At 39.2% G+C, this 20,469-nt stretch overlaps 1 protein-coding gene across 1 annotated transcript in view; it reads left to right on the top strand.

Annotated features, from left to right (window-relative positions):
- The window catches only part of MACROD2 (mono-ADP ribosylhydrolase 2), a 1,602,185-nt gene that overhangs the window by 1,550,981 nt on the left and 30,735 nt on the right, over positions 1-20,469 (top strand). The window contains exons 14-15 of the mRNA XM_040981268.1: positions 6,792-6,866; positions 7,124-7,210. Coding sequence (XP_040837202.1) covers positions 6,792-6,866; positions 7,124-7,210 — 162 coding nt within the window. The remainder of the gene's footprint in view (positions 1-6,791; positions 6,867-7,123; positions 7,211-20,469) is intronic.

The raw sequence follows: 20,469 nt of genomic DNA, 5'->3' as shown, positions 1-20,469 counted from the left end.
GGCTGACATTTCAAAGAGAGATGAATTAATAAGTGGCATTAAGACAACTGGTTGGCCATTTGGAAAAATAAGCTGAATCCATGTTTCACTCCTTACACCAACATAGATTCCAGAAGGAGTAAAAGTGAAACAAAAATTATGAGAGTGAAAATACCAAAAGTAATGCAATTCAGCCATAAAATAAAGCGAGCTACCAAGTTACTAAAAAGCATGAAGGAAAACTAAAGGCACATTACGAAGAAAATTAATTCCAACTGGAACGACTACATATTAAGTGACTACAATTATATGACGTCCCAGAAGAGGCAAAACAACAGAAACAACAAAAAGATCCATTTCTGTGGTTAGAGGAGGCAGAACCGATCAATAGGAAGCATACAGAGGATTTTTAGAAGGGTCTGTTGGATTCAGAAAAGGGGCACGGGGGAGGGACCCAGAGAACATATAACATCCGGAGTAAGCCCTAATGTGTACGCTATGAATCTGAATCGTGGGGGAGCGTGCCATGACATCCGGTGTTCATTACTCTAGAACCCTAAATTAAGGAATGTGGATACCAAAGGAGGCAGCACTTAGGTGGCGTGAGAGGTCCTCTGAAATTCCTCTGTATTTGCTTTGCTACTTTTCTGTGAACCCAAAAGGCACTACAAAATACATGCATTTCATTAAGAAGAGAGTCTACTGCTTGAAATATGCATATATGTGTGTATATATGCATATGTGCAGGCGCATGTGATAAAGCACTGGTACATAGGTAGGCATCTGTATGATACGTGTAGGGGCATTATGTCACTGTCACAAAAGAGGGAAATGCAAGGTAGTGAAGACGCACCTGCGGGATAGGATCGTGCCGCCCGAGATGGTGGGCAGCATGGTGGGGGTGTACAAGGGCAAGGTCGTCAGCCAGGTGGAGGTGAAGCCGAGATGATGGGCCACTAACTGGGCGAGTCCATCACCGACTAGCCGCGTTACGTTCCCGGCGCAATAAATGGGCGCTGTTGCTGCCGCCAAAAAAAAAAAAAAAGAAAAAGAAAAGAAAAGAGGGAAATGACTGAATCTGAATACATACGTTTTCACATACATATAAACACAGTTGTAATATATTCATAAAGAAAAACCGGAGAAAGTACTCTCACTTCAGTAGTGAGTTTTTTTTAATTTGAAAAAAAAAAAGACTATATAAAACCGTAAGAAAACAGTAAAGAGCTCAAGAGAAAAATGGACCAAAGACTCAGTTATTAAAATTTTTCAAAGCAGAAATACACTTGTTATACATATAAAAAGATGCTCACCCCTTTATTATTTAAAGAAATGCACATAAGATTGAAGTAGCTTCTGTTTTGAATAGCACATAAGTTTAAGTAGAATTAAAATTGTATAAACTTGATAGGAAGAGGTTTTACACACACATACACACTATGGCGACAGACTGAATGATCTAATCTTGTGTTCATACTTTAATTAAAGAATCATGCTTCAGGAATTTATCTTATGTGACAATCACCAGGAAAAGGAACACATGGAGTCACAAAAGTGAAGGTAGCCCCTTTGTGGTTACTAACAATAAAATAGAAACACCCCAAAATTCATCTATAAAATGGAATATTCTGCATATTTTCAACCAAAGATTTCCAAATAAATTGTAGTATCCATCTAAGATGCTTGTAAAAATATGAAATGAAAAAGCAGAAACCAAAATTTCAAAAATGTTCTTCCCTGAGACATATTTATTTATTTGTGTCAGAGAGAAAGATGACACATTTTGTAGGTTTAAAATGATCCATAATTCTCAAGGCTTTTCTAAGTTGTAAGTCTTTGCATAAGAAAACTGCTTCTCTTTTATCTGTACAATATAAGAAAAAATAGTTTATAGTAAGAAAGTAAGTTCTAGTGGTCTTAACATCAAACCAGTTGTATCTAGAAGATAATCTAATTCACAGTAATTTATATTTAACATTTTCTCCTAATTTGAAATATTTGAGTATGTGGTAAAACTTGATTTTGAAAATTACCAGCAATCAATGCTCAAGTTTAGGGGAAAAAAAAACCCACACAATTTATATTATCTCTTTTAGATAAGTACCAAGGTAAGAAAGTCTTGGTTCTTATGAAAATGTGAGCATTTAATAACCTGGAAGTAATAAAACTATGGGGCTGTTGCTGTTCAAAAGTAGTCCATTTGCAAAATGAGTTTAGGTTTATCCCCCAGAAATGCCTGCTAATTCCAGACTGATGTCCCCAGACCAATTTTTATGCAAATTAGCTAAAGCTAAAGTGTTGACTTGAGCCAAACTTAATTATTGGGGATCTTAAAAGCAATCACGTGATCTGTTCCTAAAGAAAAGGGAATGGATTTGGATTATCCCCACTAATGGTCCCCTCCCATTAGTAAGGATGATTGCGTTCACTGCAGGAGAATATATATACATTTGAACTGTGGAAACCTTTGTGTTCTTTTGTTTCCACTGCCCAGTGGGATTAGGGCAATGGATCCTGGGGGGAATTCTACCAGACCCCATGTGGAGAGGCAAGCATAAAGCTTGCCCCATGGGGCCCAGGAAGCAGGATGGAGTGTGCAAAGTCTGATTGCTCTGAGCTGGGACACAGATGGTGGGGGAGCCAGAGGCATCCTTAGGACAAGACAGGCTAGATGCAGAGCAAGGAGCTCTTGTGTACCTTGGCTTTGTGGCATAGGTCAAATCCCGGCTGGGCTCAGATGTGAGTGAATGCAACAATTTTGAATCCCAAACCTGGACACTTCCATTTGTTCCCACTTTTTTTTACTAATTTTATTACAAGTAAATGGGAAGAAATTTGAATGTGACTTTCTAATTCAAGGAAACATTGAGCGGAGGGAACAGAAACAAGTAAATAAGGCAAGAAAGAGTAACACAAGAATTTCAGAATAGTCTTTCATCCCTAAGGCAAAATATGAGGCCTTAAAAACATGCCTGACACCAGCAGCTTCAGTTGTAGCTTCAAGCAGCACCATTTGATCCTCAGTGCGCCAAGCCCTGCTGGAACGTGATCTTCCAATTCCCGAGTAAATACTTCTGAGAATATGTCTGGTGGAGCACTGGGACGCAGAGGAATCCCGACCAGTGCCTTCTGCACCTATACGTTCTATCCTTAGCCGACATCAGAAAAGCCTGATGAGTCCATGAGCTGAGTGTCCCTGGGGTGCAGGCTGGAGAGGCTGTGCCCCTCTTGTCAACGCCGACATGACCTTTTGCTTAACTGTCCATCTCCGTAAAACTATTTCCATGAGTATTAAAACCAAAGCCAAGGAAGTGTGATTTGCCTCAAGCATCTATTTATTTTCGTCCCAGGGTGCTTTGCAGTAAGCATAGTACCTAGAGGCCTTAGCAGCATAATGTAACAATCTCATTATTAAAGGATGCAAGAGAAAGTACGTTAAAACTCTCTCATGAGTTTTGACAGATCTTGGTGGGTACTATAACATATGGTCTCTAAGTAGACATCTATTAACAAGGTCATATTTGTAAATACTGGGAAGAGAAATATGAATAAATAGCATTTCTCCCTTTATAATGCATATGAACTAATAGGAGAAACTATGATAAGAAAGATAATAAGCTGATAAATGAGCAAAGAAATTCAACTCAGCGAAGGCTGTCCAATAAAGTGCAACTGATGGTTTTCCTTTGAAAAATGAGAATAGTACTATGTATGTAAGAACAATAAGGTATTTCAGTTACTAAGAATATATGCTCAGTGAATATAAAGACTGAAAGTAACATTATGTGCTTACAAAATGATGACTAGATTGGTATTAAAGGGACCATAGGAATGGTGAATGATTTAATCAAGACCAAAAAAAGCCATTTTTTCTAATTAGGATTTTTTTTTTTATTGGAAAGACAGATTTACAGAGAGAAAGAGTGATAGAAAGTTCTTACAAACGGTGGCGCTCCAAAAATGGCCACAATGCCTGGAATCAAGCCAAACTGAAGCCAGGAGCCAGGAACTCCTTCTGGGTCTCCATGTGGTTACAGAGTCCCAAGGCTTTGGACCATCATCTACTGCTTTTCCAGGCCACAAGCAAGGAGCTGGACGGGAAGTGGAGCAGTGGGGACATGAACCAGTGCCCATTCCTTATGACCAATTCTCTTCGTATCTCACTAGAGAGAAGCATCTCCACATTTAATGCTTGTGTTCCTGCAGCTTTCTGCATTTTGAAAACAGGTTCTGCATGTATCTTACTGAAGCACCTGACATAGCTATGATTTAGGGACTCTCAATACATTGAAGAATGAATCACTGGGAGGATAATGCTCTTTAGAATAAAGTACACAGAAATGATAAGGGTGCAAATCAGTGTAGGGGTAAAGATTTTACATTGTTTTCTGTTCCATGTCAAAAAAGTTTTAATCCACCTACACTCAGGAATAAAGGGCCTGAATGGAGTTTTTACACATTCCCACAAGTGCAAAATGAAACTTGGAGCATACTCTTTAGAACTCTGCTTTGCACAACCTAATATAGTTAAACATATGTGTCCCAAATTACATCTAGGTGATAGGAGTACCTATGTCTACCGAAAACCATGTGCAAGAATGGTTTCATCATATTACTCACAATGTCCCCCAATATACTGCACGTCACACTCAGACATGGTGGAGGATACTGACAGGAGGAAGCTTCTGGCGCCACAATTGTATTGATCTGGCTACTGATCATGTAGGAAGGGGTGTGCCTATAACGAGTCATCAGCACTTGATGCGTCACACATTTTACTATTTGCAAGATAGACTTCAATGCAAAAAATTAAAGGACAAAGTAACGCTACTTTTCAACAAATCAGAAAGGAAAAAAAGGGATTTGTAGTCATAACTAGCTGTAAATTTTGAAAGCAGAGTGGAGATCATAATGCTTATTTTATAAGGCTAATGTGATGATTAGAAATAATATATATGAAGCTTCTAGGCAAAGTCTGGCATTCTTTATGGGATCAATAATATGCAGATACATTCTCTAGGCCAGTGCTGCTCCAGCTTTTACGTATGTGCAAACCAGTGAGAGGTCTTGCTGAAACATAAGGCCTGGATACTGCAGGTCTGGAAAGAAGCCTTAAATTCCACACTTGTAAAAGTCCTCAAATAATTGCAATGTGACCGATCTATGGGCCAGACTTTGAGTAGCAACGGGGTGGTTTGTGAATAAGTAGGACTTACCAGCAAGGGAAAGGTCTTCATGTACATCATATGGGGAAAGAGCTTTCTATTTCAGAAGACATTGAAAGACTCCAGAGACAGTGCTACTCCTTGGGGTGCATCAGGGAGACACCCAGAGTGAGGAAAGGTGGAGGGAGAATGAAAGGGGGGAGAAGAGAAACAGTTTGTGTTATTTCAGTGGTTGTAGGAGTGAAAAAAAAAACAACTTCATCACAGACAGCTTGTGGCTTCCACCTTCAGTGCCTTCACGATCGCATTGATAAATATGCTGCAGTTTTAATTATTCTATCAGATCCTTTGATTAAAATTGAGCTCAGAAGGAGTGTTATGAAATACTTACTTTTCCCCCTCTGGATCATGCTAGCATAGCAGTGGAAGTACAGTGGGTGATATAAGAACAGCCCTATCAAAGGGAAAAGTGTAAGATGAGGGAACGTGTAAGTCAACATTGCCAGAGAAGCAAATTACCTCCGAAGACTCACTGAGTTCCAACAACAGTTTTGTTGAGTCTCTGCTTGGCTCTGTCTGGGTCTGCTCCACATGTTTTTATTCTTGGATCTAGATTGAAGTAGCATTCTCTGTTAGGAAAAAGGGCATTGAGGTAAACATGCATGGAATCTCAAAGGTTCTGCAATGCATTGAACACAATGGCTGTCTCAGTGTGTTTTTCTAAAGCAGGTCACAAGAAAAGGCCTGCTATCATCAGGGAGAGAAGCTGCACTTGTTCCACAGGGATCCCTGCATGTCACAGGGTCACAGAGAAGGAAAACATAGTCCTCCAACAGGAACAAGTAGGAACGATTTGAAACAACAATGCCACCCGCCACACGCATGCATCCAGACAAGGAGCCCAGTACCTGCGTCTCCTTATGTGTCTGTAACCAACCCTGGCTCTTGTCTTGCACCAGATACATATCTCCACACAAAATCTTTCATTAGCATGAGGTAAAATGGACAGATTTAAACTTCCTCTGTTAATGAGCACTTAAATGTTCAAAACTCCACAGGCGGGAATCGGGGAGAAGCCAGGGGTTGCAGCAGAAAAGCCATTTCTAGGTAATCAGCCTCAGAGTAATCAAGACTTGGCCGAAGTCTCTCACCTATATTTGGTAGGTGTCTTAAGAGAGTGATCGAGTTATAATGCCAACCAATTCCTGTACATGCATGTTAGCCAAGCTTTTATGCTATATGAGTGCTTTAATTTTTTGATTTGTTAATATCAGAAGTTATTATCTGATTTGTTAATATCTGTAGTAAAAAGGAAATGAAATGCAATTATCACATACTTTCCCAAAATTATTTTACATTTTCAAAAATTTCAGGGCATGTCCACTCACACCGAATACATTTTAATCTAACAATTCAAATAAAAGATTGTTTCTCTTTCTGAATATTTCTGACAACACAGTTGATAACAAATTTGAAGATTTGAAAGGGCCCATCTATGCCATTCACTTTGATTTAGGACCATTTTCTGTCTCTCCATGCATGATTAAGGCATATGCTCTGAAAGTTTTGCTTCTTCAAATCCAGTAATAAGGCTATGATCAAGCATATCACATTTCTTTTATTTTTTTCTATCTCAATTCTTTACAGGACAAGAGAGTGATTCAATGAAGAATGAAGTAAAAATTGAGACAGAGTCCCAGGGATCATATATGGAAACAGAAGGTACTGAAAATATTTTGGCATCAGAGAATAAGATTATAAAACTATAAATCATGACTTTTGAATATACATGTATTTAGTTACGTAGGTGTTCTGTGTGTGTGCTTGTGTGCTGTGTAATGATTACAGGAGGATGACAGTGTTGTGTTTTTTGTGCCTCCTGAAACTTGGAGGGATAAAAAGAAGCACTGAGTATTTGTCCTGTGGTCACTGTTTTTTTAATGACTCCAACTGAGTTCCTTCTGTAACATTCTATTTAGAGTCTTCATCAAACCAAGAAGATCCCACAATTGTGGATGAGCCAGAAGTGATCCCACTTGACCCGGAAGAAAAAGAAGATGAGAAAGGTAGGAGTCTTCTGAAACTATCAAGGATGCAGAGAGGCTTTGGGTTTCTGCTTAGGATTCAACTGTCCAAATCATCCACATGCAGCTGACTGCTTTTAAAAATAGAGTAAAATCTAGAAATAAAAAAAAAAGATACTGTAACATTTCATTTCACAGTGTATGGAGCTGTTTATTCAATTTAAAATGTAATTGATAGGTCTTGCAAGAAATTGAAATTATGAAAAGATAAAAATAGAAAATATTAAATAGCCTTAAGACCACTACAATAATATTTTTAATTGAATTCATTCTATCTTCCTTTATATGATATTGATTAAAGAAGCAATTTCTATAAAATATGCACATTATATAAACTTCAGAATTGTAGCCTTTGTCTGCTAATATTAAGATAAAGAAATATTGAATAATATTTTTAAAATAAGTGAATTTGGTCATGATTTTGCAGACAAAGGCATGAACACTTTGTAAATATTAAAAACTATTTGAGTCAAGAAGCCTACACATTTAAGTGAACAGAGAACTCTTTTTGGAAAAAAAAAATCTTTATAAAATAAATGTTATCAAAGCAATGTATCATTTTTGAAGAAACTGACCAACCCAATTTTTTAACATAAAGCCATCTCATTAAAATAGTTCATGAAATAATTCACCTCTTATACCATATTATAAATCAGACTGCTCTTAAATGAATATTTGCAGCACAGTTTCAGGTAATGACATGATAGGCCTTGTTTATAGAACACAGTGATCAATTTTCTTGCCAAATTAAATGCAGGCATCATCTCAACTATAAAATCAGGTCAAGCGTAAGGATGGCTTCCAAATCAGGGATTCTTCTCAATGGAGACACTGACACAACATAACGCTAACCTATACTGATGATTTTGACTTTCCACTACTTTTTTACCACAATACTGTTGTTCCTTTTCTGCATCTGATAGTTCTTGCTCAGTGGCAAATCCTGGTTCGAACTCATATTGCCATGTTTCCAGCAAACCAAATAAGTGGTACACTTGGAATATTCCATGCCCGACAATGAAGAACTGATACTACCTTTACTCAGACTCGGTAGATGGGAAAACAATCAATGCTGTATCGATTTGCATATTTCCTCTGAACAGAAATTATTTCCTTTGTATATTGTGCCTTAAGATATGCAAATGGGTAAAGAAACATCAAACAACTTCCTATTTTGCTTTTTTAACTTAACCCATGAAGGAAAAAATTTTTCATTCAGTACTTATTGGCATTCTTCCTCTAGTAATTTCCCTGGCATTGAACCCATTCCTAGCAACTAAATACTCACTCCTTCTTTCCTTATATGTATACTAGACTTTGATAAGTGATGGAGTGCGGTATAGAGAAGCAGTGAGATCCAATTCTATTACGTACCTGTGGCAGCTCTAAGGTTGAATTTCTTCATTAAACTTAGGCTACAATGCCAATGGGTTTAACTTACCCATGCTTTCCTGTATAGTTCTATTGTACTTCGTTTGACCCTGCCTTAAATATTTCTGGTGTTAAAGGTTGAAATCAGTTAATTTGCCACACACTTTTGTCACTGTAATCCTTGTGTCAAAGTTCACAGTAAAAGCTATCCTGTTACATACAAGAGAAATACCCGAAGGAAGAGAGGGTTGCTCACATCTGAGGCTCTGTAGTAGCTCTTCTCCACCAAGCCAAGTTGGGTGCCCTTGGGCAAACTGTGTAATCTCTCTGTTTGAGATTTCTCATCTGTAAGATGGTGATCACAGGAGTGTTTGACACATATAGTTTTGGTGAATTGCACATGTAATGCAATTGTAGCAATACCTGTCACATGAAAAAGTACTCCTTAAGGATTCAGTGAGTGTCTTCACTTTATAAACGGATGTCAAAGTCAAGAGAATCCACATGCATATCCAGTATGCATTCCACCAAAAACGTAACAACAAATGGTTCTGCACATTGGACTGGGGACACCATCTCATGCCAACAGTTTTCATAAAGTTCTGAAGTCTACTTCACTGCATACTGAGGAGCTTCAGAAAGTTCATGGAAAAGTGGAATGAATGTCAACTCTTAATCCAACTTAAGGTGGATTAGGTCAGCCAATAGATTCTGGAAACATTCATCGTGCTTGGAACAGCAAGATTGGCAGAATTCAGAACTGTTGAACTATCAAAACCACTTGGGCTGCGTCCTCAGGGCATGCTCCACATCAGGGACCCTGGGATGGGTGGGAAAACTTCAACTCTGAAGTCTCCTTGTGTTTCGTTCTAGTTAAAATAAAATAGTCAGTAGATGATAAAATCACAATTTCTGTTTTTCAAGAGGGATGCCACAATTCTATTCATAGATCCACAAAAGAAAAGCAGTAAATAAATGCAAAGTACTGGATTGTGTGTGCATTTTTTATCCTCTACTTTGCTTATTAAATAGTCTTGTTTGAACAAATTTTAAACTATAGCTCCAGGTCTGTTGTACATCTACAAAACAAACTCTTAGCAGAAAGCTGTTCATATATATTAAGAACTATATGTAAATAAAACCATTTGTAGAGACATTCTTTGTAGCTCTAAATCTATTATGTGTCTAATATTGCAAGACTCTTTTTAAGCAAGATTCTTTAAAGAAGAAAATTCCAAGCCTGGAAACATACATCACCTTTTCTATAAGATAAGAAAATCTAGATAATCTTCAGGACACATCTTCTGTGGCTCCCAGGTGTACAAGCTCAGATGTTGCAACACTGAGTTTTGAAGTTAGATGTGCCAAAATAGGGATCTTGAAAAGGTGGAGAAATATTCTGCAGAAATTCCTGCTGATAAAATTGCACAAAAGCACAATGGGCATGCCCGTGGGAGACCTGAAATACAAAATTTTCGACAGGCAATAGAGTGCGGTCTCACATATGGCAGCTTTTCTCCTGTACCACATTGCCTCTTCCTAAATGAGTCCAGTTTTATGCCTGCCCAGCAGGATCTGCAACACATGTAAAATCTGGTGAAATAACATCATTTAGGTTAACAGCAGAACAGCTGAGTAATATGATAGGAAGAGTTCCTGTCAAAAGCACAAGATGTATCATAAGCATTTAAACATGTTCCTTGGAATTCATGTCCAGCTGAATTTAAAAATACTTGATATAAAATATTAAGTATGTCAGCACTGCATCGTTATTATATCACAAAAACTTCTACTCATGTTTAATTAGCAGTTTATATTGGACTTTCTTCCCCCAAATCCCACAGAATGACTAAATCGGATCCCTTTATTTTCCTGACATCTATTATTGAGTATAGAATGGAATATAGTATGCTTTTCTCTATTTATGTAAGGTTCACAAAAAAATGTTCATGAACACTTAAGGTATGTTTTGCTTTGTCTTGGAAAAAGATGCGCTTAGTCAGGCGTATAGGCCAAGAGTAAAGCACACATCAACAAGTCTAGATTGTCATGTGCATAGGTTCAAGCATCGACAACTGACTGGCATGACCATGAAGAGTACAGAGGAGTGTAACTTCTTCCCCTAGCTATGTGATTCCAGGCCATCACTTCAAGTACAGGAATACCATTTTCTAGAATAGTAGAGAACTAAATTCAGTTACACAGTCATAGTTTCTCCATTTTGTGGATTTGTTCAGTAAGTCCACTGGGAAGAATCACATTCCTTTTTTTTTTTTTTGCCTTTTAATTTTATTATTTTATTTTGCTCATCTTTACATAGTTGATTAGGAAACAAAGGGTCAAGAGCTACAGGAAAGTGGATAAGACCGTTGTTTCCACATTCTCTCTCTCTCTCTTCTGCATCTGGGGTTAGGGGGAGATAAAGGGAGAAGCACCACCCAGCTTCCCACTGGCATATATTTGGCACAGGTTGAGGACGAACCAGGCTGAACCAGTTCACATCACCCACTGGCAAATCCGAGCACCAGAATAGAGTGTGCATTAGGACAGGTTTGATCGAAACATATACCAGTGCACAATTATGACTGGGACTGGATACTGGTTTGGGTTGGTGGGGCTTTGCTGCAGCATCAGCTGGCAAATGTTGGCAGTGGTGGCTAATTCTGTCTAGTTAAACTGCGGAACCACCTGGAGAGTACAAAATCTGGGAGTGAGAATGGGCCCAGTAGGCAAATAGTGGGTACCTTCCTCTTGGGTTACCACTCCCACTGGAGAGCATGAAAACCAAGACTGGGGCAGGCATGGCTGGACGGAATGGCACTCACCAGTGTGTGTGTGTGGGCTGGACAGTGGGGCTGATTGGATTGAACTTAGCTTCAATGCCCATTGACATGTATGAGAGCTGAATGGGATGTGAGACAGACTAGACCTGTCTGCTAAACATACTGGCAAGCACGGAAACCAGGACAGGGGGCAGGCCTGGTGGGGGTTATTGTGGTTCGCTCCAACTAAGACTCACATTCTCAATGAAGCAAGGATGACACGGGAGACAGTGGTAATCCAAACATGAAACCTGTGTGTATTATTTTTCCCAGGCTTAATTATTCTATTTGACCAAAAAGCAAAGACATCCTAGTCTAAACAAAAAGCATCATCCAAATTAACAGTATTTTATATTACAGTGTACCAGTAATTGGACAGCTGATTATTCCCTGAGGATACTTTAAAATGAGGGAGGAAAAAAAAAGTCGTTTAATTCAAAATAGGTTTACCCACACTCAGCTCAGAACCAGGCTTGATTTCCTCTCTGTATTCAAGAGTCCACATGTGAAGCACCTTTCCTCTCATCTCCTCTGGCTACTGTTTCATCTTTGGGAAAACACGCAGAAAGTGAGCTGTTTTCTCTTCTGCCCCTACCAGTCAAATCCATTAGGGATTTATCTCACCTACAAAGCATCACTGCACAGCCCTGGGTATTTTCATTTATTAATAGGATTCTGATGTTGCTGACAGAGCCCTTTTACCACTGCTCGAAAAGCAGACCCTAAACCAGCAAGGTGGCCACGGAGAATCAGTAACACTCAAGCTTGCATATCCGGCCTATTCATTGCTGCAGAGAGCAATAGTTTGTGCATATTTTTGGTTCATGCAGAATAGATTTTCTGGTTTCAGATTTTTTATGTCTACAGAGAGTCTTCACAGGTCACCTTTTCAAAGGAGGTCACTTTCACTAAGCCTGTACTTTTTACATCAGCAGCACTGTTTTCAGTTTCCTAAGGAAGCTTCACTTTCCAATGGCTTTCTTTTGTTACAGATATTCTTTCCTAATCACATTTTCTAATTGGAAATCATCAACACAACTTGTATTTTTAAGATGCAAGTGAAATTTAAAATATTGCTTCTTAAATTGGATTTTTGCAATACGTTAAATATGGAAGGAAATTTCTCATTTATTTAAGTACCCGAGGTAACATTATTGAGCCAGATTGTTTCTCAGCATGCTATACATATAGACTCTGCTCCTTTGAATTAATATTGTGTAAGGTAGTATGTTTCTAGAAAATTAAATGTTGATCCTTTTAGTCCTCAAACAAAAATATAACTGACCAATCATATTTTTTAAAGATTTATTTCTAATTTTTATTGGAAAGGCAGATATACAGAGAGGAGAGACAGAGAGGAAGATCTTCCATCCGATGATTCACTCCCCAAGTGAGCTCAACGGCCAATGCTATGCCGAACCGAAGCCAGGAGCCTCTTCTGGGTCTCCCACGCGGGTGCAGGGTCCCAAAGCTTTGGGCCGTCCTCGACTGCTTTCCCAGGCCACAGGCAGGGAGCTGGATGGGAAGCGGGGCTGCCGGGATTAGAACTGGCACCCATATGGGATCCTGGGCGTGCAAGGCGAGGACCTTAACCACTGCGCCTGACCAATCATTTTTGAAGTTAAAAAGAAAGACAAGCATATTTACTGTTACAAAAATGTTAGTTTTCAGATTATGCATGTATGTACATATGCAAATCTGGACTACAGGTGTATAAGGGTCACATGTAGCTACAAGGTACAACTGTTTCTCAGACCTCTTGGGTTGTTACAAGTTTTCTATAGCTTTCTGTGATCCTCTTCACTGTTAAGATCTACATTAAATCACCCTCAATGACTGTCTTGCATGTTAGAGAAATCTATGATCCTTCCAATATCTGAGAATTCTTTGGGTGTAAGGACCATTCCTTCTCATTTCATTTTGCAAGCTCCCTGCTCTGGCAACGATCCCCTTCAGCCCCTGTCTTTCTTCCTCTTCAGGGGTGGTCCCTAGTCTTCCCATTCCTTCATTGCTTTTTAAGGTTCGATAAATGTGAGGATCAAAATGTATACTTAATTATTACTCCATCTCCACCTCATGAATTTTCAGAGATCATCTCTTGTAATACACATGTAACAAAAAGTCACATCCGCAAATACTTTTTTCTTTTTAAAAATTACTAGTATTTTATAATTCAGTTTCGTAGACTCTGAGATTTCCTCCCTTCTCCATCCCCCACATCCATCCTTCTCACTAATTCCCAAAAGTTGGGTTCATGCAAATATTGGTAGGAGGAAAAACTCAATAATTATGTAAAGAATTGCTTTTTCCTAGGCTCAGCAAATAAATAGCCAAAAAGAATTATGTCCTACCTTAGATATAATGCTTACTGCATTTGCTTTTAGACTAAACTTGAGCCATGAGATACAGGAACTACCAGGCATCATTGGTGGTACCAAATAAATAGCGACTCTGATTTGGCTTTCAGACGTAGAAGTTTCTCTTCTTTCTGCTTTGAAAGGAAACTCATTTTTTCTCCATTTCTCTTTCTACATCATGTGCCTTCATTTCAGCACAGTAAAGAGCAGGTGGTATAAGGAGCACTTTGACTGTTAATTATTTTTTTCATTTATTTCATTGTGAGGATTTACCTTTCAATCTGTTTTTATAATCAAGACGGAAACAATTAGGGAACTTGCTGCTTGAATGTTTCACCACATTTATTTTATGACATCTGTTGCAATAACTTAAAAAAGCACAAGATAGGTAAACATCTGAACAATATCTGGGGTTTGGTTGAATGCTTAAGATTGATTTATTTCACTGTGAATCTGTCAAGTAAGTGTTGTCAGGATTTTCTTACCAATGAATTTCTTACCAATGAATATCATCCTCATTGTTAAAGTTACATTTTTATTATTAAAAGCACATCATATATGTTGTAACAGTTTATTTGCCTTTAATAGTTTCCATAGAAGCTAATTTTAGAAACAGCTAAGAATTAGTAAAGCAAGGGAGGGAAGTAGATATCTGTTTTTAAAATATGTTTCAAAAGAGAATGTTCTTTTAAGTTTATTTGTGTTGTTCCTCAAAGACTAAACACTGTTTACTTCACCTATTCTTTGTGTTTTATACACTGAGAAGCACAGTTCATAAAGTGAAAGTATTCAGGGTTGAGATGTATGATTCATAATGTATTAAGATACATAAAATTTCAATGAAAGAGAGTACTTTTCAAATGCATGTAGCCATAGCCAGTTTTCACACAACGTGAAATACTTTTGTTTTTTCCATTAAAATTTTTATGTGCATAGAATAAAATGCATACATTTTTATAATCAGAAATAACAAACACTAGACAAGATACGCATGCATATGATTGCATATATCCACATATTATTTATATAGTACAGAGAAGTATATATAAATGAACGTGTGTGTGTGTGCTTCATCTTTTCAAGCCTTTGCCTCTTACTTCAAGAGGTAATCAAAGCACAGTCTCAGAGTGAATTCTGACAGCACTGAAAGATATCTCACTGCTTAATCACAAATAATAAAGAATAAAAATTTCAGTCCAGGCACCAAATGAAATGTGAGAGCAAAGGGAGCATCAATGATTAACATTGTTTTTTAAGTGTCTGATATAGACACGTCCTGATCCCTGGAACTGGTGACAATATGTGACATACTTGCAGGTATACACAAGTTAGGGATCTTAATGCAAGATTAACCTGGAGTGTTCAGGGGACCCCAGCATAATCACAAATAAATCTGTAAGAGAAAGGAGGAAGCATGGAAATGTTAAAAGCACAGAAGAAGGAGAGGGAGAGGGACTGAGATGTGAAGTAGCCATGCTTTGCAGTTGGAGGAAGGGGCCCCGAACGAGGAAATTCTGGAAATGGAATTGCATCCTTGAGAAGGAAGGGAGCTCTGCTGATGCCTTGATTTCAGCTCCATAAGACCCATTGCAGACATAGGCCTCCATTTACAACAGGGAGGTAATAAATTAGTGTCATATGAAGCCACTAAATCTGTAGTATTTAGCAGCAGAAATCTAAACAAACAGAAGACCTTTAGTACATTAACCCTTAAACAAGGTTTCTCTTTGACCATATGGAAAAATTCAGCATTGTCTTAAAAGATCACCAGGATAAACACAAACCCTAATATCCACCCCTGTCTTACTTGCAAATTATCACAAAATCATCCTGCCTGTAATCTATGTGAAATTAGGCAATGTTTATATTATCATGACTGATCCCTTTAAAATGTCAGTCTCTGCTGGTTGCACAATTGGAATGTATCTGAAGCAAATTAAGTATTTGTGGTCATAGTGAATGCAGTAGCATGCTTAAGCATCTCTAGAAGATGAGAGCGAAAGAGAAATGAAAGGCATTAGAGAAAGAAGGCAGGAGGGAAGAAGAAATAAGTAAATTATAAAAAACAAAAAAGAAGGAAAATAATTGGCTTCTATTTTCCAGTCAAGAAGAATAACTGAAGAATCAAACCAATACTTTCAACAAAGTAGGAAATACAAATTAACGTGCAACAGACTTTTCAAAATTGGCATAGAGAACCTGACCCTCATAAGCATTGTTGCTATAGTAAACATTATCACAGTGGCTTTCAAATTTAGGTATTAATTCATTAATACGGAGGGGGCTGTTTGGTCAGCAATTAAGGCACCATCCACACCCCCAATCAGAGAGCCCCTGTTTGATACCAAGTGTGGACTTCTGACTCCAGGCTCTTGCAAGTACAGACGCCGAGAAGCAGCTTGAGGGTTCAGGTCATTGGGATCCTGTCCTCCTCATGGCAGATGCTGATTGAAGTCCTGTTTTCCTGCTTCAGCTCCAAGCCTCAATCTACAGTCTGCCAATGGTGCATTTAGGGGGTGATGCAGTGGATAGAACCTCTGTCTCTATCTCTCTCATCTTGAAAATAAACAAAACCCTTTGATCTGTTAACACACAAGTTGTTGCACACCCTCCCACCCCCAGGAGAGTCTCCTCTGTGGGCTTAGGAATCTGCACATGTGTGACACTCCCAGGTGATGGTCACCCTCTGGTCTTGTCCACATTTTGAACAGCACTACTTCTCTTGTGTTTTACATCCAATTTAGATCATAGCTTTTGCAACTCCCTCAGAGGTCCTCCACTCTCTGATTTTGTTGGACAATATTTGAAGAACATAACGATCACTGGCTGGGTGGACTGAGATGGGTAATACAGCGGATCTTCATTCTCAGTTATCTCAGGTTGTATTTTCAGCAATGTTTCTTTTAAAGAAAATCATTGTTGCACAACCACTGGGGATACCTGTATACCATGCTGTGTGTCTTGGGATCAAGTGTTGCTTTTTCCTCCGGTGTCCTGCTGACACACACTGTGATAAACAGTGGGAAATGGCTCATATACTTGATTCGCTATCATCCATGTGGGAGATCTGGATCAGGTTCCTGGATTCTAGCTAGCTTCAGCCTGGTCCGTCTCTGGCTGTTGCAATGCTTAAAGAGTAGTTGGAAAATGCTTTCTCTTACTCTCTCTTTCAAAAGTAATAAACTAAAATTTAAAAAATAAACAAAAATGTATATGAGGCATTGTACTGAGGACCGACACATAAACAAATATGAAACAATACAGAAACATTCACTACTTATGAGGAGGAGCCAAATATCAATGACATTTCACAAAATGTGTTCCCTGGACCCACAACTGAAGTGTCACCTGGTACCTTGCCAGAAGTACAAGCTCCTGGGGCCAATGCCATGGCACGGTAGGCCAAGCTCCTGCCTGCAGTGCTGATATCCCATATGGGCACTGGTTCATGTCCCAGCTGCTCCACTTCTGATCCACCTCCCTGCTGTGGCCTAGGAAAGTAGCAGAGGCTCCTGCAAGCATGTGGAAGACCCAGACGAAGCTCCTGGCTCCTGGCTATGTGTCAGCTCAGCTCTGCCCATTGAGTTCATTTGGGGAGTGAACCAGTGAATGGGAGCCTGATCTCTCTCCATTGTCTCTCTCTCCCTCACTCTGCTTTCAAAAGAAATGCACTCTGAGCGCCACCCAATGGTAAATCCCTTACTTGATCATTATCATTGTTTAATTTCTAAATTAGGCTGTTAAGATTTTATGAAGTCATGAGCTATCTGCACGTTTATATTTATCATACGTAGGAAGGTATTAATATCATCTAGCAAGCAAACAATGAAAGAAGTGAAGCTTGAAGGTCAGTAGTGAGTCCTTTCTTGGCACTATACTGCCTAATCCAGCTTGGCCTGCCAGCAACACTAATTCTATCAGACGCAGTCCCAAAATGAGGAACAGAACGTTTTCACTTTGGTGTGAGTCAAATCTCTTGAAGCCTTGTTCAAGCTTTGGCTCCTGGGTCCATTACGTTGCTGATGGGTAAACTGTGGGAGATGGGTCTTCAGCAAATTTGCATTTTTAATGGGTTTCCAGGTGATGCTGCTGCTGATGGCTTAGGGACCACCCCTTGAGGCCGATTCCCAACAACCTGACTCACAACAGATGCTCAAATCAGACACATCAGGAAGATACATTTATCACCATCGTGGAGACCCAGGACCTATAGTGGGCACCTCTGGTCCACATGGGAACCTTTTGTCAACAGCAAATGCCTGGGATTGATGTTTACAAATATCTGCACAGGGACCCTCGGTGTGGCCAATGGATGTGTGCCCCTCCCTCCAAGGCAGGTGATAGGGAAGGAGAATCACAGACTGCATGTCCAGGATAGGGGCCTGCAGAGGGACAGAGGGTAAGGTATGATTGTTGCCAAGCAGCCCTGCGTGCTCCAAGAGCATCCTGAACACACACATTTGAGTTGCACATCCACCAAAAAGAAAAAAAAATATTTGTTCTCCCCACTTCTGTTAAATAACCAATAAGAGTGGTGGGATGGATGAAGAAGACAATTACTGCCCCATAATGTTCCTAGTTTTACTCACCTTCTGACACGGAATTGAGATGAAAATGTGATGCAAAATGGTCTTCCCTCTGCAAAGTTTGAAAAAAAAAAAAAAGAAAGAACAAAAATGGGATTTAGGGCATCATTCTTGTTTAACTTGCAGGAGTTATCCTAACTGAAAGTAAAAATAAACTTGGGTTTAGTGGTTCCCTATTTGCTTGAAATCCGTTTGTCTAACATTAACATTGTCTCAGCCGAAGAGAGTGAGGGGAAAAAAGGAGACACTGAACACAACACACATAATCTGTTTGCCATATTGAATCAACACCTGGGGCCCTGATTTGAAAGCTAAACACAGGCTGTTCACCTATAAGGGCAAGGATAGCAGAAACAACTGTCTGACATCTGAGAGAATGGGCTTTGCCAGGGCTCCATCTGTAACTACCTCTGAGGACCAGAGGTAATCAGAAAAAAAAAAAAAGTTCTGTAACCTAGTCCAATTTAGTAGCATTTCTTTCTCTCCTTTCCCTACATACCTGTGACTTGTAATGAATGCTATTTTTCTAAAGCATGCCTTCATCCAGTTTTCCTTTTCTCCCTCAAAATTTGTCTTCTTCTTGGTGATCCTGTGGCTTTGCTTTTTTCACTAAAAGTAACCATTGTTGATGCTAGGAGCTCTAAGCTTATTTGTTCTGCCTTTCCCAGCATTCCAAGCAATAATGATCTCATTGACCCAGTAATTAAAGAAATCCCGTACCTTTCCACTCAGGCTAACGGCCCTCTATTTCTTCCCCTATCATTCATTTAATAACACCACCAGCAGATGGTTGGAGATTTTTCACCCTTTCAAAAGCTTTATGTTTTTTTCCCATCTCATCAAGCATATCTCAGCCAAGTGTAATTAGCTTAAGGCTGTTTGATCTCCTCACGGGAGATCAGTTAAAGACCTGAGCAATTTCAATAAAGAGTTTGAAAAGGGAATCCTGAACGGCTATGCAGAGCCCCAGGAGAACCACTATTATTTAGAAGCAAAGATCTCGCTTCCCCTCCCTCCTTTCCCTCCTTTTAAATTCTCAGAATATTCATAAGGCATCCAGAGCTTTAGGACACTCTTTGGAACATTATTGGGTAGGAGGGATATTTAAGCTCTCATTCTTAAGCAGGTCGCTGTTTGGTCCTTTTTAATTGATTTCAATCAAGGGGTGCTTTTCCAGTTGCCTTACGCTACTCCCAAATGGCTAACAATTTGTTTGCCAAGTATCTTAGCCGTTCTATTCACTTCTTTATCCTTGGGTTGTTGGGAACCAGCTCGCAGGCTTTCTTTATAGTTCAGAGCAGCTGACATGAAAGCTAACTTAATTAACTGCAGTACGGAGTTGCACCCTGCCATTAAGTGATCATGACCCCCTTGATTGCTGAATAGCTGCACGTATTACAGCAGTTGATCCCAGAACCCAAGCCCCGTCTCTCTAGAACTTGGGAGAAAACAAAATTTTGAGACAAAATTGGACTCTATTGTTATGGAAATCGAGTAGAGCAGTGCTTAAGTGTGTGAGGCACAGATTGCGAGGGGATTAGGAGACAGGTGGCCCTGCGTTGAGTCCTGTGATGCGTAGCTCTCCAGTGCATGTGGAAAGGAGGGACTCAGGCGGTGGTTCAAGGTGTGTTCATATTAGCAAACGGGGGAGTTTTTCCTTATGGAACCACCATCGTCTTTTTCTGATAAAAGCAACCACTATCAATATTGGGTTGGAATGATTGTTATTTCCATCTCAGGAGCACTAATTAATTTCTGTATGAATAATGATGCATAGATGGGCGACATGTGCTATATCATAAAGATTATTTATGTATACTGCACCTTTGGAGGATATCACCATCATAACTTAGGAGACTATTCCTTTTATAACATGCAAAATATGTTCCAAGCACTGGTTTGACAAGAGGTTGGCTTGCTAAGCAGACGATAAATAATTATGAAGTGATTTACTGCTGTCTGGAAACATGACATCATGTTCAAGGTACAAATTGGATTATAAAAAGACATAAGCAGGGCAAATGTTCTCTATAGGTATGACAAATAAGAAGATGGTCTTTCCTAGCTGCTTTCCAGAACTATTTTGCACAGAAGATTGACAAATT

The sequence above is a fragment of the Ochotona curzoniae genome, unplaced genomic scaffold, assembly GCF_017591425.1.
Source record: "Ochotona curzoniae isolate NIBS_2020 unplaced genomic scaffold, NIBS_Ocur_1.0 contig_3520, whole genome shotgun sequence".
In the NCBI taxonomy this organism is placed as follows: domain Eukaryota; kingdom Metazoa; phylum Chordata; class Mammalia; order Lagomorpha; family Ochotonidae; genus Ochotona; species Ochotona curzoniae.
Note: the sequence above shows the minus strand (reverse complement) of the source record. Positions and strands in the feature narration are given on the sequence as shown.